The sequence below is a fragment of the Thunnus albacares genome, chromosome 12 (assembly GCF_914725855.1).
Source record: "Thunnus albacares chromosome 12, fThuAlb1.1, whole genome shotgun sequence".
Lineage (NCBI taxonomy): Eukaryota > Metazoa > Chordata > Actinopteri > Scombriformes > Scombridae > Thunnus > Thunnus albacares.
Genome location: NC_058117.1, coordinates 13,621,831 through 13,642,774, shown reverse-complemented (window position 1 = coordinate 13,642,774; position 20,944 = coordinate 13,621,831). Strand labels below are relative to the sequence as shown.

At 39.5% G+C, this 20,944-nt stretch overlaps 3 protein-coding genes across 3 annotated transcripts in view; 2 read left to right on the top strand and 1 right to left on the bottom strand.

Moving 5' to 3' along the window:
- Positions 1–2,096: 2,096 nt before the first annotated feature.
- LOC122993383 (microtubule-associated protein 6 homolog) lies at positions 2,097–3,382 on the bottom strand (the record flags this gene model as incomplete). The annotated part of the gene is made up of 1 exon (XM_044367515.1): positions 2,097–3,382. A coding segment is annotated over exon 1 (504 nt), but the record flags the coding sequence as incomplete, so codon positions are not given.
- A 5,342-nt stretch (positions 3,383–8,724) lies between these two features.
- On the top strand, positions 8,725–18,410 carry LOC122993382 (multidrug and toxin extrusion protein 1-like). Its single transcript, XM_044367514.1, has 16 exons — positions 8,725–8,757; positions 10,483–10,584; positions 10,749–10,817; positions 13,639–13,787; positions 13,881–13,923; positions 14,023–14,067; positions 14,158–14,255; positions 14,353–14,450; positions 14,694–14,875; positions 15,454–15,562; positions 16,115–16,190; positions 16,372–16,441; positions 16,522–16,654; positions 16,742–16,836; positions 17,534–17,597; positions 17,699–18,410. Exons 1-16 carry the CDS (start codon positions 8,725–8,727, stop codon positions 17,953–17,955), a joined length of 1,623 nt encoding a protein of 540 aa, XP_044223449.1. The 3' UTR covers positions 17,956–18,410.
- A 1,324-nt stretch (positions 18,411–19,734) lies between these two features.
- The window catches only part of ece2a (endothelin converting enzyme 2a), a 78,007-nt gene continuing 76,797 nt past the window's right edge, over positions 19,735–20,944 (top strand). Inside the window, exon 1 of the mRNA XM_044369214.1 lies at positions 19,735–20,061. The gene's annotated coding sequence lies outside the window, so the exon portion shown is untranslated. The remainder of the gene's footprint in view (positions 20,062–20,944) is intronic.

The window sequence follows — 20,944 nt, the reverse complement described above, 5'->3', positions numbered from 1 at the left end:
TAAATCAATGAAAATTTTTGGAGAAATCGATATATATAGGATTTAATTTTTGGAGTGCAAGGTATGTCTAAACAAGTACTATTTTGTGGTGATGGAAATAATTTTCCAAAATATTTCAGAGCAGCCATGATTAGACTATTTTACAACAGACATTTGTCCACATGTTTGTTTAATTTTCTGACCAAAATGTACCACAGTTGAAAAATTATCCGTTCACTTTTTTTTGGCTCATCAAGCCTGCTCTATTCAGGTCAAACTAATGAGTGTAGCACCAGCAGAGTGTTACCTAACACAGTATGTGGCCTGTTTAAAACAGCTGGGTCACTTTGAGCTGTTTTGGGACAGAATGCTGTATCACTTTTCTGAGGCGCCCCAACAGCAACAGGCCGCCTGGGAGATGAGAGAAGATGACTTTTCAGGAGGAGCTTGCTGCAATTCAGACCTGTGGCTCTTTCACTGAACTCTTTGAAGCTGTGTATCACTTGAAAACAAGATTATTTTAAGATAAGAGCTTTTTAGCCTTGCAGTTACAGTTATGGTACTCTCTGTACTCACATCTCCCTTGCTTGTTCCACTGAGCTCGGTCCTCTCAGGCAGGACGCTCTGCTGGAGGCTGGAGGGGCTGTGTGTAGGGCCGGCTTGCAGGACAGTGGGGATGGGCTGGGGGACAGAGGCAAGCTGTATGTTGGTGCTAGCAGAGGGGATCACATTCTCTCCCTGATGCAGCCCTATGGACCTGTGGACCTCCCCACTGTAGGCAGCTTGGTAGCTGGTCTCAGGGTGGGCATGGGTAGCCTCTGTCCCAGGGCTGGAATATTGAGCCGGAGGATTTTTTCTCGCACTTTTGGCTGGTCTTACCCCCGTCCAGGGCCTGTACTCTTGCCTGGAGGAAGAGAGATGCATCAGTAGGCAGATGAGGGGAGGAGAGTGGATAACAGTCAGTACAGGAAAATGTTTTTACCAGGCTCGGTTTTCAAGTGATGCAGATGAAAACCTAGTGCTAATTATGATCTTGACTTGTCGTTGAGTACTTCTATATAGTGTGCTGTATTACCAAAGACTAACATAAAGGGGCACTCCACCAATTTTACACATGGAGATCAGCTTGTCATGGGAAGTACTACTCATCCTGTGAAAACAGTTGTATAATGTCTTCTGTGGCTCTGGAGGGAGTTTCCTGAAATCTGATAAGATACCTGTGATGATGTCATCACGATTGTCTTGGATTGGTTGTCAGACATTTTACAGATTTTACAAACAGCCTGTGTTAAACTAGGGATGTAGGGTTTGAAAGACGAGGGCATTTACCAGGCCAAGAGGATCTAATAAAAGATGCTCTTGAGTTGCATTATTTGAAGTGTAAGATCCAGTTTTTTACAGTTTGACCTAGTGACTACAAGTCCAGATATCTCACCTGCTGCTTTTTTGTAACTTTATGAAAGTACAACACTAAATCACCAGATATTATATAACTCAACTGGCGGGCCTGACCACCCATAGGGTCATTAGAAAAATCTGAGGGGTCACAAGATGATAAACAAGACAAGAAAGAAATCTGAATGTGAACATATTGCACATATATTTAATTTTTTTCTTTGTTTTTTTTTGGTTGCTTTTTTACTGGGATACACTGGACAATTTTACTTCCTCAGGCCCAGATTCAAATGAAACAATGTCACAAGAGATTAATTTGAATCTGCTTATAACTCACATAAACCTATGAGAGGGCATTGTAAATAAACATTGCTTCTCTTTAAAGGTCCACAGAAGGTTGGGAACCATCGTTCTGAGTCATAATAAAATGCAAAAAAACAAATATTCATACATGAGCTCTCCCATGTATGAATGTGAAATATGTAAGAGAATTATTGATGACCCCTATTTCCAGGCTTGCTGGGTCGACCCTGGAAGTCAATGAACTATTAATAAAAACGCATCCAATTAAGCATCAAAGCCCTCTCCCAGTTTTCCTGACTGGTCCAGTACTCAGATGGAGTGGACAGCGACAGGTGCTGAAACAGGTGAAAGAGTATATATGACGTGTCTTACCTGTAGGAGCTGGTTTTGCTCTCCTCCATCACCTGCTGCTCCCCCCACCTCTGCCCCCTGCCCCGCTCCTCTCTCTCCCCCCGGCCCTCCCCCGGCTGAGCCTGGCTGTGGTGGTAACTGTTCCCGGGGCTGTCCGACACACTGTCCGCCCTGCTCCCCCCGTTACTAATCCAAGGGAAATTATCCTTCCTGGGAATGGGCCAGGGTTTGAAATCCTGCTTGTACTGAGTGACGCTGGGGAAAGGCACGCCGGGCGGGTGGTAGTCCTCCCGGGGCTTGTAACTGGGCTCCTTCCGTGCCCTGAAAGATCCTCGGGTCCCCGGGCCATCTGCGGACGCCTGAGGGGAGCCGGCAGCGCGCGGGTCTGGGGTTGAGTAGTTATTCCCGGGTGCGCGCTCCGAGGCTGAGACCTGCTTGGTGACAGATCGCACCTCATGCTCGGCGATGTCCGAGTAGTTCTGGATGGTCAGCGGGACGGAGAGGTCCGATTTGTCGAACTGGTTCCAGAACCGAGCCAGGCAGCACACTCTGCTGATGCACGGCCAAGCCATAACCCCCCCTCACTGTTTGACTTGTGGAGGAAGAGGATGAGAAGAAAGAAAGAAAAGAAAAAAGAAACAATCAAACAAAAAGAAGAGAAAAAAAGATCAAAGGTTACATTCAGACGGAGTGTCGCCCTCCATCCGCGTCCGTTTGTGGGAAGCTGAGAATGTGCAGAGTCCAAGAGTCCATGTCAGCAGCAGAGGAGCACCAGCAGAGATGAACCGGTCTGTCGGGGACCGTCATTGAATATTCTTCTCACGTGGTCTGTGATAGTGCCTCCACTATGCAGAGGAATCTGTGGCAAATTATTCTCCGCATCTCCAGCCGGATCCCGAGAGTCCGCATCGGTCTCATCGGATTCAAAACTGAAGCAGCCTCATTTTTTTTCTCTCTCCCCCCTTCAACACACGCATCCACTTGTACAATTAAAAATCTAGAGCCAGAGATGTGTAATGGCTACTCCACTTGCCATCACTGAAATGAACGCACCTTAATTGTTGCTTGTATGCTGAGGTTACATAATTATGATGCAGCGTCAAAACGTACAACATACAGTACAGGTTGGTACAGATTATACAACATAAACACACTAATTAGCTGAGACCAGCTGGAGAATGTGTGCAGAATATTTTTTCAAATGGCTAAGAGATGTCTCAAGGTTTGCTGTGTGTTGCATCAACCATTTTCATGGTCATGAAGTTCAAAGGAAACCTATATAACTACTAACACTCAAAATTAGACTCATTGGTTACTTTTTACTGTAAATCAAACGGCACAACAGATTTCTATATTACGGTCTGCTGCAGAATTTCTAGTAAGTTATTTCTATAAAATGAATAAATGTCACCAGAGAGAAATAATGAAAGACGAGTAAATAACTAAATTAATGATGGCTGAATTCCATTTAGCTGCTTCAGTTTTAGTGTCCTTGTATTGTGCATCATTGTCACACTGTGATGGTTTACTGGGACGCTTGAACAGAACAGACAAATCCTGTGCTTTTCCTACTGTGACAAGTCAAAATGTCTGTTGTGGAAAAGGCCTATTGGTGGGAACAAATATCTTAACACATGTTACTTTCAAGATAAGCAACGTCGAAACAAGTGCCGAACAAGCTGCCCTTAGGCCTTCCTCTCGGTGTATTGCAGATGATGTGTGCAGGGACAAACTCACAGTAATCCCACGTGTGCCTGTTCTGTTTGATCTGTTTGCTCATATAAGACCCTCCATGACATTCCTCGTTAGGGCCTCCAATATGTTTTCCAGGCAGGATTGCGTGCTAATTTGCCCTGTGGAGAGGGGTACAAAGTGTTTGGCTTTGACAAATAGTCAAGTCTTTGTGACTGAGGTTTGCATTCAGTGACTTATGGCAGTCAAGATTGGTTTCATCAAACTATGACAGCAATCTCAAACTTAACCAAGTTTTAGTTGCATAAAATTAACAATTAGGCTATACCGTTCAAGACGATCAAGGTGGCACAACATAAATCTTAAGGATTGTTTTAGAATGCACTGGCAGTAGTGCTCCAACCTATTTTGCCGTCAAGATATAAGGACTTTTGATTTTCACTTCTGGCTCCAGGCACAGTCTCTGTTGGTAGCCAACACTTGGCTTACCCCAGTTAACCTTTCTGCCCCCCCGTGTCTCAGCCCAATCTGTGCCTGGTCAACAGCAACCTGACACAAAAGTAGAATATGAATATTAGACTCCTATAAGCATATTGTATCACTGAGCCACCAAGTGATCCTCAACATCATAGTGGTGTCTGTCCTTCAAGTGGAATTAGAAGTGGATAAAGAGACTCAGAAGTGCTCCGGTCCTTCTAAGATAACTGCTTGTTTGTCCATAAAAGCCTTACAAAGACTGCAATGGAGAAAAGCTCTTGGTGGCAAAATTACAGAGAATTATGGTTGATTACAGTTCAGTGAGTGAGAAATGAAGGGATATATTGTACATTAAGTTGACGTAGTGGCATTTGATGCACTGAAGGCATAAGAACTCTCCTCTGTGAGACGTTCTCAGAGAAGGAGGCAAGCTTAGCCTCTCACAGGGAAGCTGCAACACCACTTCGGAGGGTTTGACAGAAAAAGCAACTCTTGTTGATAAAGATGAACGAGGGCCTGCTGCCTGAAAATCCTTTTAACCAAAAGTTCAGGTTCTCTGTGCTGTTGTTCACACCAGAAGTTACTTCATCACTGTACTTCCAGTGATAGATAGTGAAGGCTTTGTAGTGTGAGCCAAACAGCGAGCTGCAGTTGACTTTTCAACAACAGAAAACGAAATAGGATGACCGTGGTTAGATTATCAGTGAATTTGTGGTAGCAGGTTATGAGCATTTGCCAGGAAGTGAAAACCTTTGAAAATAATAATGTGACACTACCATCTGCTGGAGAGACATGACACTACTCTCCTGCACAGTGGAGTGTATATTTTAATGTAAATAAACTGTGGTTGTGTTTATTTCTTTTGCATTATGCATTATCTCCCAAAAAACAGAAATGTTTATGATTTTGCAGTGTGATTTCATTTGTACAACAACTAAGACCAACACTTTCTCTTCCTATACCCTTTAAAACCCCAACAGATAACTGCTACATTTCATCCCAGATCAAATGGAAGAGCAATACAGGAAATAACCAAAGTACAGTTGCTGAGAATTGTGTATTGACATCAAAGATGGAGCAGCAATTTTAAAAGTATTGGGGCTCTAGGGGTGGGACATGAGCACTGCTACCCCCCGCCTTTGGCCCTCGTTCCAGTGAACAGACCCAAAGCTAATATCCAACTTTGTCTTTTCCTTTTATGATAATTTGTATACGTCTGAATTCAATTACTGTTCCTGTGAAATTTTTATCAGTAAGGTAAAGAAACATATCTCTGCTATTCTGCTACCCTAAAATACTTTGTGATTCTGATCTGACAATTAATTAATTTAAAACAGCTCTTTTCTCAATGAAAAGGGGAAAATTGCCAGGTATTGATGGTCTTTCAGATGAATTTTATATTAATTTTTGGGTCCTTATTCAGAACCCTGTATTTTGTATGTACAGAGAATGTATCGGTCGGAGAGAGATGATCACAACTATGAAACAAGGTATTATTTCCCTTATCCCAAAACCGGATAAAGATACTTAATTAATAAATAATTGGTGGCCTATTACTCCTCTAACTATTGATTATAAAATTTTGGCCATGACTTATGTGAACAGACTAAAGACAGGACTTAATCATATTGTTGCTGAAACACAGTCAGGTTTTATTAAAGGCTGGCATATTAGCAATAATATCAGATTTAAGATTTGTTGGACTATGCAGACTCAGTACATTCAAAAGCTTCTTATTTTAGATTTTTACAAAGCCTTCGATACCATTGAACATAAGTTTCTTATAGAATGTCTTAAGTTTGGGTCAGGAAAAACTTTTATAGAGCTATTGATATGTTTCATAAAGGAATCAATAGCTCTGTGATTAGTAACTTCAACACCTCCCATAGATTTGATATAAAATGCAGTGTTAGACAAGATTGCCCTATTTCATCCTTTCTATTTATTTTAGTTGTTGAACTATTATCCCAAAATATTGCACATGATCCAGATTTTAAAGGCATTTCTATATTTAATAAGGAAATAAGAATTTCACAACTAGCTGATGACACAACTCTTTTCTTAAAAGACACAGATCAGTTGCTGAAAGCTATTGATCTAGTTGTACAGTTTTCACTATCTTCAGGTTTGAAGCTCAGTGTATCTAAATGTGAGTTATTGCCCATATATGATTGTGAAGATACATTATTGGAAAATGTTCCTGTAAAGAACGCTGTTAAGTGTTTGGGCATTTATATAACTAAAAACCTTGTAGCCAGACAGCAACTGAACTTTGTTGCTAAATGTCTTTAACATCTGGCTTCAAAGAGACTTAATATACGGCAGGGTTCTTTTATCTAAGGCTGAGGGCCTCTCTCCCTTCGTTTATCCTTCCCTTTCTCTTTTTGTTAATGACCCCACGGCTAATGAAATGAACAATTTATTCCTTGACTTCATTTGGAAAAATAAAACTCACCAACTGGCAGTACTTTCTAACAGTAGGATGGAGAGAGGTCTTGATTGTCTTGTTCATTTCATCGATACTGTAAACACTTTTGAAATTAAATGGCTAAAGAGTTGCCTGGCAAAGCCAAATTCTTTTTGTTTCTTCATCCCCAGCCATATTTTTGATAAAATTTTGTTTTAACATGTAATTACTCACCTAACAAACTCCCTGTTTCTTTATCTAAGTTTCATCAGCAATCACCTCTTGCCTGGAAGTTATGCTTCATCCACCGTTTTTCTCCTCATAAAACTTTCTCATGGAACAATGATAATATAACTATTAGGAATAAATCTCTTTTTTATCCCAAGTGGTTCCAAAGAAATATTATCAACATTTTGTCTATTTTTGATTAACATGGCCTTATACTGTCCAACAATTAAACACAACTTTCCAATTCCTATTAAAGAATACAACTCAGTAATCAAAGTCATTCCTTCTCGATTAATCCATGTTATTAAGAGTCACTTATGTTTCGGAGGAGGAAGCATCCCAGATGCTCCATCTACATTGCTTTTGAATGGTATCAACATATATGACAGGAAATGTAATAATAAACATTTTTATCAAATTCTCAAAGTGAAAACAAAATCACTCCAAGAAGAAAATTTGATTGGAACTCACTTTTGGTAGAAATAAACTGGAAGAAACATTGCTTTAACCTAATAAATTTTGTATTCCTAACAAAGTCAGAGAGGCTCATTTCAAAATTTTGTGTTGTTTATTTGTTTGTGCCTGATATAATATGTACTTTTTTTGTTGAATAAAGTTTTATATAAAAAAAAACAACAACTTTTCCCTGGCCTGGCGGGTTGGTCAAATGGCTGTAATTGGCTGGATGGCTGTTAAATCAATCTAACTTGACTAACGGGTTTTAGTGTATGGGGAGCTCGTTTCATTTCATCAATGACCACCTCAGGAAAAAGTGGGGGGATGGAATTTCTGTGAAAGTGCAGCTGTCACAATACCTGATTGACATGGTCCTTTCTGACCAAAGAGTTGCCTTACAAGCTGGACAAGTCTTTTTAGTTTTGCAGTGTGATTAGCCATGATGGGAACAGTATATTTGCAATAAAGTAAAAGATGTTGCTGTAGGTGAATAGGAACTGACATCTTTTTCAAACATGTAGAGCTGAAATACATTGAGGTACATTATCTTAAATTATGCAGAGTACTGAAGAGAGTCATATAACAGCACAGGTATAGAAAAAGTACACCTCATTCATACAACTCACAACTCATTCATCAACCCATCAACATGAGTTTTGTCAATATTAAACATGTACTAAGTGTGAAAACCCTCTCAGTAAATTGGCAGCCATGATGATGATAATATGGTAGACAGAATATTGTTTTTGCATTAAGTTTGTTTTAGTTATATATTTATTTTTGTTCATTTCGGTTCTTGCATGAGGCCCATTGTTTTATCAATCACTTCCAGTTGAAAGTTTTGGTACTCTGATCACTGTTGATTGTATTGACTGACTGCACCCTGAAGTACAGCAATACATCACTACGGCAAGTTGAGAACTTCACCGAAGCTCAGCAAAACCACAGCAGTATCAGCATAAGTAGGACCTCAGTCAGAGAATACAATTAGATGAGATGTTGGACTAAAATATAACATGAGGAAGAACAGGTTATTTCATAAGTGTAGCCTACTACATGCACAATAATTTGGCTTCAGGTTTTTCATTGGATCAACTGAATTCTAAATAGGTTTCGGTAAAACTTTAGTGTGGCTGCAAGAGGGGGAGGAGAGCTCAGCTGGGCCATCCCAGGTGAGAAGGCTGTTCAATTCAAAAGGTCACTAGAGAACTCAGCTGAGGAGATCTGAAGTGCAAAAAAAAGGATTTCACCTCTCCTGTGTAAAAACCTTTTTAGATATGGAGGATTTAGGTCTAAAGTTTGTCCGTCAACATGGAATAAACAGACAGAGTCAAGCAGACCATGTGTCTGTTATTTACAAAGATACTTTATATACTTATGGTGCAAGGTGTCTGAAGCGCATCAAGGACTGGCTCCCAGTGGATTACAAGAATGAAATGATTCAACTTTTCAAACTAGCAGGACCTGTGGTAAGTAGATATTTAGACACACCTCATGAAAAATGCAGGGTTTATTTCTTCCTAGTCCTTATTATTCCACCTTTTTGTGTTGGTATGGTGTATCTTCCACTTACACTGGCAACTTACGACTGGTTTCTAATGAGCTTTTACGGCCTCTATTTACTGGAAAGGAGATATTGCATGTTTGAACTTTGTGTTGTCCCAAATCGGGACAACACAAAGTTTTTTTTGTCTTTTTGAGAAGTTGTCTAAACGAAATAGCTGATTTGAAGTGTTTAGTGAGGTTTTGCTGTGGCAGTTCATTCTCAAGTATGCAAATGTAAATGTACAGGAGACCGGGTATGGTTGTAACACTTTTTGCTTCAGCACCCAATTTTTGAGCTATAGGTCTCAAACTTTTATACAAAGTACCGACATCTGTTTACTACAAATGACATCAATTCAAACCTCTGCAAGAATATCACAGACCTTGTGAGTTGATGTCAAATACATGGTGTTCCTTTGTTACAACCTACCCCACTACCAGGTTATGTTGTAACACATGCTGGGGTAAGTTGGAACAATTAGACAAAAGAAGCAAATACAGAGGCCACACCATATGATATGCTTCAAAAAGAAGTTTATTGAAATAACAGAACAATCCAGAACAACGTCTCTCTCTCTCTGTGACTGACCATAACACAAATCCACTTTCTGTTTGACTACTAAACTAAACTTCCTTAACAGTATGTATGCTTAATGAACACTCTACTACACTGTTTCCACTCCCGCTGAAGTTGTTTCTGTCAATGACCTTTCCAAGGCTGTTGAAGAAATGTTCCACATTTGAGTAGTTAAAACTAGCTCATTGACAGGCTGGGGTTCTGCTTCATAAAGGCCCTGCCATCTGCTTCTCATCCCATGTTTGTGAGTGTTTGATGTTATATATTACTGCAAGTTGATATGCAAACTTTCTGACCTTAAAGAAAGTGGAAACCTGAGTGCATAGACACAACACGTTTTTAAATTTGTCTGGCAACTACACTAATATTCAATTCTACTCTGGTCTATAGGTCTGGTGCTTAAGTCAAATAGTCAGCCAACATTTCTTCCTGTACCTCGTTGCTACTCCGGTAACCTACACTAGGAAGATCAGTGGACCCTCGGTTTCTTAGCTTCTGCAGTGTCTTGCAGTATCTGCTCAGTGTTACATGGCAGATCCCATGTGCCTTCACAACTGATCTGACTTACTTGCGCTTTTTTGTGACCCCATCAGATGCTTTTTTGAAACATTGGCAGGGCCAGCCAGCCATTGTTCAGCTAGCTGTGTTAGCATAGTGGTTTGAAATTAGCAGGGGAAAGATGCACATTTTGCCTGAGAAACTGCAATTTAATCTGATATAAGACATATGATTTTATCTGCAATAGTATAAGTACTAAACAAAATATAGTCTTGGTCAAAAAAATTTTTACTTTATTACCTCAAAATCATTTTTTTCTCTATAAAATCTGCATGCACCTGTTTCCAGCTTTGACAACCACCATGTGGGATTGGGGGGAAAGTAGGTAAACACTGATATGATAATATGACTCCTATCTTATCCCTAATTGGTAGAATTGGTGGCGTTACAACTCTCCTCATGTTACAACCATACTCGATCTCCCCTACATGTTTGTGTACCTACACAAACTCAGTTTCACTGTGATTTAATTCTCATTTATTAAGTTGAAGAGTTTTTTTTTCTTGTATTCCAGTTCATTTCGCTGCTGATGATCTCTCTCATCGGTTTTGTCAGCACAGTGTTCAGCGGTCATCTGGGGGAAACTGAGCTTGCAGGCGTGGCATTAGCAGTAGCGGTGAGAAGACACAACCTGTTAGGAGTTGCAGCTACTTTTTAGCCCTTTTCTGTCACTTTTTGCTTCAACCCTGAACTCATGCACCTATCTGTGTTTTGTAATTCATCTGTCTATCTATTACAGCTTGAATCACAGTGACTTTGTGTTTTTGTTTTTGGATGCAGGTTATTAACGTAACTGGTATTTCAGTTGGCACTGGATTGGCATCGGCCTGTGATACACTCATATCTCAGGTACAATCTTGGTCAGGGCTCATTTTTCAATCCAAGTCCAATCTATTATTGTTCTGTGCAGACAATATTCTTTTGTATTGTGTTTGTGCATGATCTCTAGGTGTGGTAGCTATTTAATTACAGTGATCATGTGCACACATCTCATCTGATAGCACAATATTTTCACTCTCAGTGATGCGATGTCAAGTTCATGCCTTGTCCTTTCCTCATCCGGACACATGAGAGATGTAAGATTTAATTCTTTCAGATTTAATTCAGCTCTATGTGCAGTGCACAGCAAACTTCAATATTAAGTAGTAAATAATCACAACATGACATAACACAATGTGCTGTCAACATAAAAATATATAGGCTACAGTATATGCCTACTTGTCAGACTAAGAAAACAGTCAGTGCTTTCCTGTGGAGGGGTCATCCCCAGTGTATTGCCCTTCTTTTATCCTCATCTCTGTTGCACAGCGGTCTGACAAATGGAGCTTTAACTGCGTGGCAACTGACCAGGCACTGGAGCAAATGATCAACCGTGAGGGTGAGAGTGAAGATGGAATTGTTGGTCTCATGCTTAAGAAAGGGGCTCTCACAATATGGTTGATGACACGACATATGACAACAGAATATGTGGATGCCATGAAAGAGCTTTGTGGCTAAAATGTCCAAGGCTCACAAACCCACCAAGAGCATGGATCCTCCAGAACCAGCCAGGATGAGACAGTCGTACAAAAGACCATGGAAATTGTGGAGGAAAACCAAAACCCCTTTCATCTGGATACACCTGTAGTGTTCCTGAAGAGCTTGTTAACATTGTCACTGGTTAAGTTGCCTCTGAAAAGGTGGCAAAAGGTTTGTCCTGTTTCTTTGAAGATGCTCAACACCAAAGCCAACTGTTCATAGAGCAGTGCCTTGCGAAGTACACAGGAACAAATAGTTTCTGGGAACCAGAGAAAAGAAAATGCTCAGTCACTTTGAAGAAAGTACCTGTATTGCAAAACAAGTCTGGACAGCATCAGATGTTCTTTCAAGAGACTTCCAGCAGTGTCCATGTAGAACGTGTTGTCTCATGAGTTAGTTGCTCTACCACCTGCTTTGCTCTATGATGATGGCAGGATGAGAAGGTACCACTCACCTTATGTAATAGGACCATGTGCACACATCATAGATGACATGGTATTACTTCAGAGTGAATGAATTGGGGTTTCAAACTTTCAATGACCTTATGGAACGCGTTCTCAAAATAATCTTTTCACTGCTATTGGAAGAGGAAAAAATCAATTGTGTTGCCATGGTTTTTGACTGATATGACCACTCAAACTCCATCAAGCAACAAGACAAACAAAAACTTGGAGCAGTTGGAGATGCAGGACCAACACGTGAAATTACAGGAGGTATTTGACAAGCAGTGACAACAAGGCTACGCTTTCTGCTTTTGTTTGCAATTACATAACCAGCTCAGGTCCATGTAGACTCACTGAGGAACAGACGATCATCTTGGCCAGAAGTTTTAAAGATGTGGAAGAAACCAAAACCATTTGATATTTGATATTTGATATTTGATCATGACAGCCTGGAGAGCCTAGTCGATTAATGAGTCATCAAGAAGAGGCCGACACCACATACCATCCAGCTTGCCAAGACATACACAGGAGTCATCATCATGTGTGATGACACTGATGTTCTTGTGTTGCTCTTGCATTATGCAAGTTGCAGCATGTTTGGCTCAGCTTTGGTCCTAATGCACAAAGCCCATACAGGCAAAGAGAGGTTTGTACCAATCAATACAATTTTTAAAAAGTTGTGGAAAACCTTGTGCCAATACCTTCCAGTTTGCCATGCATTGACGGTCTGTGATATGACGAGCAGTTTTTTCAAAATAGGAAAAACAACTGCTTTCACAAAACTTCAGAAGCACTTGGATGAGCTGAAAGGCCTAAGTCACTTTGATTTGACAACAAATCTTGAGAAGTCATTGCCTATAGCCAGACGTTACGCACTCATCTTGTATGGCCACAAGAAGAAAGAGAGAGGGGATCAGTGTACCACTCTGGATGAGATGAGATATGTGCTGGCATCCACCTCAGACCTGCCTGCTTCTCATATGCCCCCAGCTGAAGATTCATTTAGGCAGCATCTACTAAGAGCCATGTACCAAACTGCCATTTGGTGCCACTGTCATCACAAAAAAACAGTGCTTTGGAGTCCTGTGGGGAAAGGCTGGAGGTTTACGGAAGGAGTCATGGAAACAACAATGTATGAAAAGGCAGCAGCACCACAAGGAGTGCGAGATCTAACACATCTCTGCTGCAAGGACAAACAATGCAGTCAACAGAAGAAATGTCCTTGTTTTTGCAGCTGGCTTGCCATGCACTGAATTCTGTGCCTGCGACTTTCTAGAGTGTCCGAACAGAATAGTGGATGAAGACATAGTTGTGCCCTAGAACTTAAAATGTTGGGTCACATGGTATATCTATACTGTATATAATTGATTATTCATTTGGTATCCATTCATTGAGAAATTTATTGAACCTGTTACAACACAGAATAACACATCTAAAAATATGTTCCAACATTTTCAAATAAAACTATTAAAAAAACAACAACAGCAAAATAGATGTTTATTTTTCACCTATGACAACATGTTGCATACAAATATTAAAATTAACAATTTTAAAAAAAATAAAAAACAAGTCGCTATATGAGGCAGACAGTCTGAGACGAGAGACAATGATCAATAATAATATCTATCTATCTATCTATCTATCTATCTATCTATCTATCTATCTATCTATCTATCTATCTATCTAAATCTGAATTATCTACTGTGTAGACGTATGGGAGTGGAAACCTCAAGCGTGTGGGAGTCATTCTCCAAAGAGGTGTTTTGATTCTGCTCCTGGGCTGCTTTCCCTGCTGGGCAATCCTCATCAACACGGAGCCTATCCTACTCGCTGTCAAACAAAGCCCAGACGTCGCACGGTCAGCATCCTTTTCACTGACAGCAGTTTCACATGCTACCACACACACAGTGTACTAACACATACTTCTGCACTCCATGTTTGCTGTCCACAGACTTTCGCAGCAGTATGTGAAGATCTTCATGCCTGCTCTGCCAGTAAGTTTAGTCTGCTCTGCATACTTTAACACACAACTATAATTTGTATTTTTTAAATTTTTTAATTTGCTTTACTCGTATTCACCTCCCTGTCTGCAGGCTGTCTTCATGTATCAGTTGCAGGGGAGGTATCTACAGAATCAGGTACAGTGCACATCTACAGAAACACAATGATAGCTGAAGAATTGTTCAATTACGCTGAACACTGAGTCCATGTTGTGCTTGAACTGGCAGGGTATTATCTGGCCTCAGGTGATAACTGGAGTCATTGGGAATGTTCTCAATGTAATTATCAACTACATCCTCCTCTACACGCTGGATCTGGGTGTTGTGTAAGTGTACCCACCACTATATGAGACTAAATTTTAGAAATGGAAACAGTCAGGTGCACCTGTGTCTTTTTTTATTCTGTTGTCTATTGACCCACAGTGGATCTGCAGCAGCGAATGCTATCTCACAGTCATCTCTGGCTGTCATCCTGTACATTTACATTCGCTGGACGGGGTTACACAAAGCGACATGGTATGGTGAGTTCTAACTTTTTCAGAAATGTCATCTGCTTGGATGATTAACTTTTAATCCTGTGCTGGGATAGCAGAACTGAAAACACTCCTTCCACAACATTTCAGCATCTTTGGAAAATGTTAAGTTACTGTATTTCTAGTACAGTCATAAATAGCTCTGGACTGTAGAGTTCAGAGTTAATTAGAAAACTAAATTTAGTCAAACATTTTCTTTGCTTGTTTAACTCTAGTTGTTTAACCTACTAGGTTGGTCGCTGGACTGTCTGCAGGAATGGGGTCTGTTCACACAGGTGGCCATTCCCAGCATGCTTATGATCTGTCTCGAGTGGTGGATGTTTGAAATGGGAGGATTCCTGGCTGGTGTGATCAGTGAGGTTGAGCTGGGAGCTCAGTCGGTTGTTTATCAGATAGTCTCTGTTACATTTACGGTAATGATGCAACATTTTTTATGTAATTTAGGCTTCATTTTTTGGTAGTTACGTGTTTATTGCTACATATGTTTTCAAACATTTCCTACTTTTTCTTTCATTTCTAAACTGTAGAACATCTTGAGTAGTGGTCATACAGCACTGTAAGTTTTGTGCTTCTACTACATGGATAACTAGATATTATAATGTGAAATGTTGAGGAACTGCGCTGCAACTAATGATTATTTATATAAAACATCTGAAAACAGAGAAAAAAGTCTGTCACAGTTTCCTACAATCCAAGGTGGTGTCTTCAAATTTCCTGGTTTGTTAGACCAACTGTCCAAAACCCAAAGATACTCAATTTACTATCACTAAGAAAATCTGCAGATACTCACAATGACTAGCTGGAACTGTGGGGAATGTTTGACATTTTTGCTTAAAAAATGAATGAAACAATTAATCGATTATCAAAATAGTTGCAGATTATTTTTCAGTTGATTGATTAATTGACTATTTGTTGCAGATGTAATCATGAACCATTGCCACATTTGTGGTTTGAAATTGTTAAAATGTCACACAATATTTTGTATCCACAGTTCCCAATGGGATTTTCAGTAGCTGCCAGTGTGCACGTTGGGAATGCTCTTGGTGCTGGAAATGTAGATCAGGCTGTTGCGTCTGGAAAGATCGCCATCATCTGTGCATGTAAGAACAAATGCGTCCATGCAGGCCACCTTCCACCCACAGAAAAACTACTTATTGCACAGTTAATGATTTTACTTGTCATGACAAGCACCACTCAGCTTGTATATTATCTTCTGTGGTGCTGGAGGAAGTGCTCCAATGTCTGAAAAAATAACCCAGATGAGGTCATCAGGGTAATTTCAGGGTAGTACAATTTTTTTTAACACTGCTTTACAAACTGGAGGAGTGGAGGGAGGGTCTGATGAAAGACACATTATTGGTAGTGTAGAACCAAGTGTTTTTGAATATCTATTGTTATGATTTTGACCTTTAAATCTGTCTCTACCACTTTAGATTGCATAGATGATATTAAATTAAACTTTGTTGTCATTGCAAAAAAAAAAAAGAATGTGAATTGAATATGCATAAAGAGGAGCAGATAAAACTGCAGGAAAGGATTCTATGTCCTCTTTAACAGATTAAAATCATCCATGTAAATTATGTATTTTTAAAATACATTTTGCTCAGATTTGTTAACAGCTGCTGTCTGTGTTCTTCCAACATTTGATCCAGTTGCAGTCTCGTGCTTTGTTGGAATTATTCTTGGATTATGTAAGGATGTGATTGGTTACATCTTTATAACTGAAAAGTGAGTATATTTGTGAATTCATAAAATCTTTTTCCAAGTCTCTGATGTAACTCGCAAATCAGTTTTAATGGCCAGTCAAGTTGGGAGGAAATCAGCACATCAAACTTACAGTTCATAATCCTGTCCTACAATTCAAAATGTATTGTGGCAAAAAAAGTTAATCTTTGTTTGCATCTTTTAGAGAAATTGTTCAGCGGGTTGCTGATGTCATGATCATATATGTGTTCTTCAATCCTGCAGACGCGATTGCGGTAAGTCGTCTGTAGAATTATTATTATATCGAAGCTAAGTACAGCAGACAGAGACTGATAGCTGTATTTGTTGTGTGCAGGGTGTCACAGGGGGCATTGTACGAGGAGCAGGGAAACCAAAAATTGGGGCCATCTGTAACGTGTTGGGATATTACTGCATCGGCTTTCCTGTTGGACTGTCCCTGATGTTTGCTGGCAAAATGGGCATCGTAGGTGAGGACAGACAAGCTAGTGACAATGCCATGTAACTTTAAGGTCTTTTTTGAAGTAAGTTTGAGAGATTTTTCTTCTCTGTTGCAGGACTGTGGTTGGGGCTTTTCATTTGTGTCACTCTACAATCTATATTCTTTATCATTTTCCTGTGTAAACTAAATTGGAGAAAGGCCTCAGAAGAGGTGAGTGAGCACGCATTGAAATTTCATGAAAAATGATTTGCTACCATTTTACAGAGAGGGTAAGCATTAAAAAAAAACTATACCGTTGTCTTAGCGTTGACTCATATTTGACAGGAGTGCTATCACATTTTGTACCAAGTGCAATTCTTCCTAACCCTCATGATGTCATAAGGTTTATCTCAGCTTGGGTTTGGAGACACCAATTTCTTAACATGAAGCCTGCGTTACAAACTGCAGTGATGGAGTTTGAAAGATTTGGGCAACAACTTGCTTACGGTAAAAGTAGGATCCAGTGTTTTTTGGAGACTGACCCACAATCTACACTAAAAGTCTATGCCAACTGTGAGAAAATGTGAGGAATGTATGTTGTGTTTTCTGGAGGATAAAAAAAATCCCATATTGTCCATTTGTATTTGTTTTAATGACAAAGGTGCATGTCTACAATTTATACTTTGGAAATGGTTTGCAGCCAATAAAATAAACACAATTTGTAGTTAATGAGGCTAAAACTTGCAAAACCACCAGTATGAGAAACCTTGTACACAAACTTCCTGATCTTTTCTGCCCTCTACAGTCACAAGTGGGAAATGACACAATCATGTGTGCATTCGTTTCAGTATATTAGTTCATGTCCCTGTAGCTGAACAGAATGTAATTGGTTTGATGTGCATTACAAGCACCTGTCATTATTTAACAGGCACTGGTGAGAGCAGGAGTCCAGGCTGCAGAAAAGAAAGAAGTTTTAGAAATGAGAAACACGGGTAAATAAGTTCTCCCTTCATTTTTTTTTCTTTTCTTTGCATCCAGGAACTTCTCTGTGCTCAGTTTAGACACCTAACCCGTCTCTCCCCTCTCTGATCAGGACATGCCCTTGCTGCTTGGAGAGAGTCCCAGATAAACATCATTTCATCTAATCTGAGTTTTGAAGAGGGAAACTCAAACCTGCAGGTGCTCGGTCCAGGCCATGATGGGACAGCCAGTGCTCCAGTACCACAGCCTCTGTTGGTCAGGCACCTGGTGTTGCGTCGTGGTCTGACGTTGCTGTTCATGGTTCTCATCCTTGTTGGTGGGATCTGCACCAGCGAGCTGCTCATCAAACTACTGAAAAAACCAATATAATATATATGATATACTACTGACTCCTGGCTGCAGTGTGTCTGCAAGTGTCTGGTTACATAACGTGCAACATCATTTTGGCAACATAGCAGATAAAGTAGTAGGCCTGTGCTGAAAATAGACTGTATTAAAGTCTAACTTTGGATTTTTCTATTTAGAAAGTCATATTTTGTTTCTTTCTACAATAAAAATCTGCTTGAAATCTCGATCTACAGCTGCTCTTGTAGATTGAAGTTTGACTTGTTTGAAAAAGCAATGTTGATTTAATAGTTACAGTGTCTTTTATACATACATAATGTAAATAATAAAACCTGTATTTTCATCAGTATTTTCCCTACAAGGCAAAATCTGTTTTGGTTCCATCATGTGAGGCAAGTTTATAACGTACAAAACACATTGAAGTTCTGCCAATAGAAGCAGATACTTGTCCAGACTCATTGTTGACAAAACTGTGAATTTGACTTTTTTTTTTAAACTTTTAAAAAAAAAAAGATATTTCACTGTATGTTGTTTCCCTTAAATCCATCCTTAATATAAAAATCTATTCCATTTTTGGATCATAAACTATAATGGGACGACTATTTCCGTTGTCAACTGTTTTTCTGATTATTTTTTCTTCATTTTCACTTAATCTGTAAAATGTCAAACAGTCCAGAGGCCAAAGAAATTCAGTTAACAGTCCTTAATCCTTAATCAGTGAATCAACTAATTAATTCTAGGAATGCACCAATATGACTTTTTCAGTCCTGATACGATACCTGGGCTTTGGGTATCGGCTGATACCGAGTACCGATCCAATACCAGTGTTTAATTAATAAGCTGTATGCCTCACTGTGTGGAAGAGACTGGGATCGTTCTTTTATGTGTAAGGCAACATCAGGCTTGACTTTGCTTTCCTAACTTTGTAAAACAAAATGTAAAAAATAAATACATAGATATAAATTTACTGAATTATTATTTATTAAAATAATTCTATCTGATACCAGATCAGCCTGTTGTCATTGATACCCAATCCAGCTATTTGACTTAGTATCCGACCGATATCCAATATCAGTATTGGTATTGGTGCATCTCTAATTAATTCAGCACTAAAATATGATGCCCAATACATTTTGTGCTCTTTATTTAGTAGCTCATGGTTCTAGCAGGAAATTTAAAGTAGATAGGCAAATACACCTGCCTAAAATGATAAAACAGTAAAACAAGGTTTCTTGAATCTTTGAAATTGTTTAAAAAAAACAAAAAAAACAAACAAACAAAAAAAAAAAAGGTGTAAGAAACTGTTTTGTTGCAGCTATTGGATCTAATTTAAAATCCCCCTCTACTCAAAATTATCCTTTTGAATGATGTCTGTGCAGAGTTTCACAGTAATCTGTTAAAAGTGGAAATTTTCTCTGTGCTCACTAAAAATCAGATTTTTAGGGGCGGACCTATGAGCAGGATTTGTGACATCACATCCAGGTCGGATGTCAATCCTGGTCCAATATGCAACAAGTGTGATGTGAAAACTTGAAGCCTCCAGTGCACAAACACTGAGAATGGACTTCACGTGAAGTGAAATAGGAGACATCTTGTGTCCAGCGGGAAAACTTTTGAAATGAAATATATTTGCATATTCACAGATTCTGAATGAGTGAGAAGGAGTAGGTTTGATAATTATACTTTTTTTGTGGAAAACCATATCAGACACATGTTATTGTTCCAAGCTGGGTTTTTTTTTATATGTGGTAATACTTGTCTGGAGGGAATCTTTAAAAGCCACTTGAGTCGTCGTTTTTCCAGGCTGTGCTTGAAAGCATCATGAGTATACTGCTCCGCCTTCGTTTGAACAGACTACAAGCACTAGAGAGCATTTAGGAAATATGTGCCCCTTCAAATTGACCGTCAAATTACACTGAGCTTTTACACTGCGGTTCACCAGCTTTCCCATTAAGATTTATCCTGTTGTAGATAAGTCTGCAGTACCTGTATGTGTACCCACAATGCCTGCTGCACCACAGCTTTAATGCAGTAAAACTACAACACGTGGATTTACACTTGCGAGCTTTTTACTCACTGCAGAGTCTCAACAACACGTCTATGAGCCACTGACCTTAACGAGGTTAACTCGTAAGTATCGAAATGAAGAATATGTGATTTAAAGTTCATTCTGTGTCTGTGTTAGTGTGAAATGATTTGAACTAGCTGCGGAGAGGGGTCGTATCTAGAGGGTAACCCTAGATTACCCTAAACTTTCGCGATATGTGTGCGCGTTGTTTGTCATTGTACAAAATAATTATGTTTTATGATGTGATAACGCTGTGGTTAAGGTCTGGTTAGGTTTAGGTACAAAACACACATGGTTAGGGTAAGAGAGAGATCATGGTTAGAGTTAAAATGATCACTCTCGCGAGATCTCGCAAATCTGGGGTTATCATCTAGATACGGCCCCCTGCGAGAGTTTGGCAACATAAGTTATGTTCAACCCTGCAGGTGCTGTGTTTACAAACTGGTATGTTTACTTAATAAAGCTGTATAAGGTGAGGGAGAGTCAGGAGCTCCTGACGACCCTAAAAATTCAGGGGTTTGTCTTTTGTGTTGAGTTGAGTTGATAAATGTATACATGGCCATCGCTTGTGCTGGCACGTAAGCATCAAAACATAGGACCCACTTCAGGCATTAAAGGGTTAACCAATTTGTTCAGTTAGTTAACGGAATTATAACTTTATAACTCTGATCTTCCAGGAGAAAGAAATGTCAATGTCAGGTGGGTTTAAATTTACCAAAATATAACTTAAAGCAGCTGAGCGCTAGTTGTACCTACAGATGTGAGCAGATGTACAACTGCCGACCGTCCCGGGTGACAGTGAACGCATCCTGTCAATTAGCGACGAAGTGAATCCAGAGAAATATTATAAACTTGAACAAATAACTATAGAATTGATGGTTGTGTTGTTGTGTATAAAAGTAAAAATGCTAAACGAAACAAAAAAGAGTAGAATTTGTGGGAAAC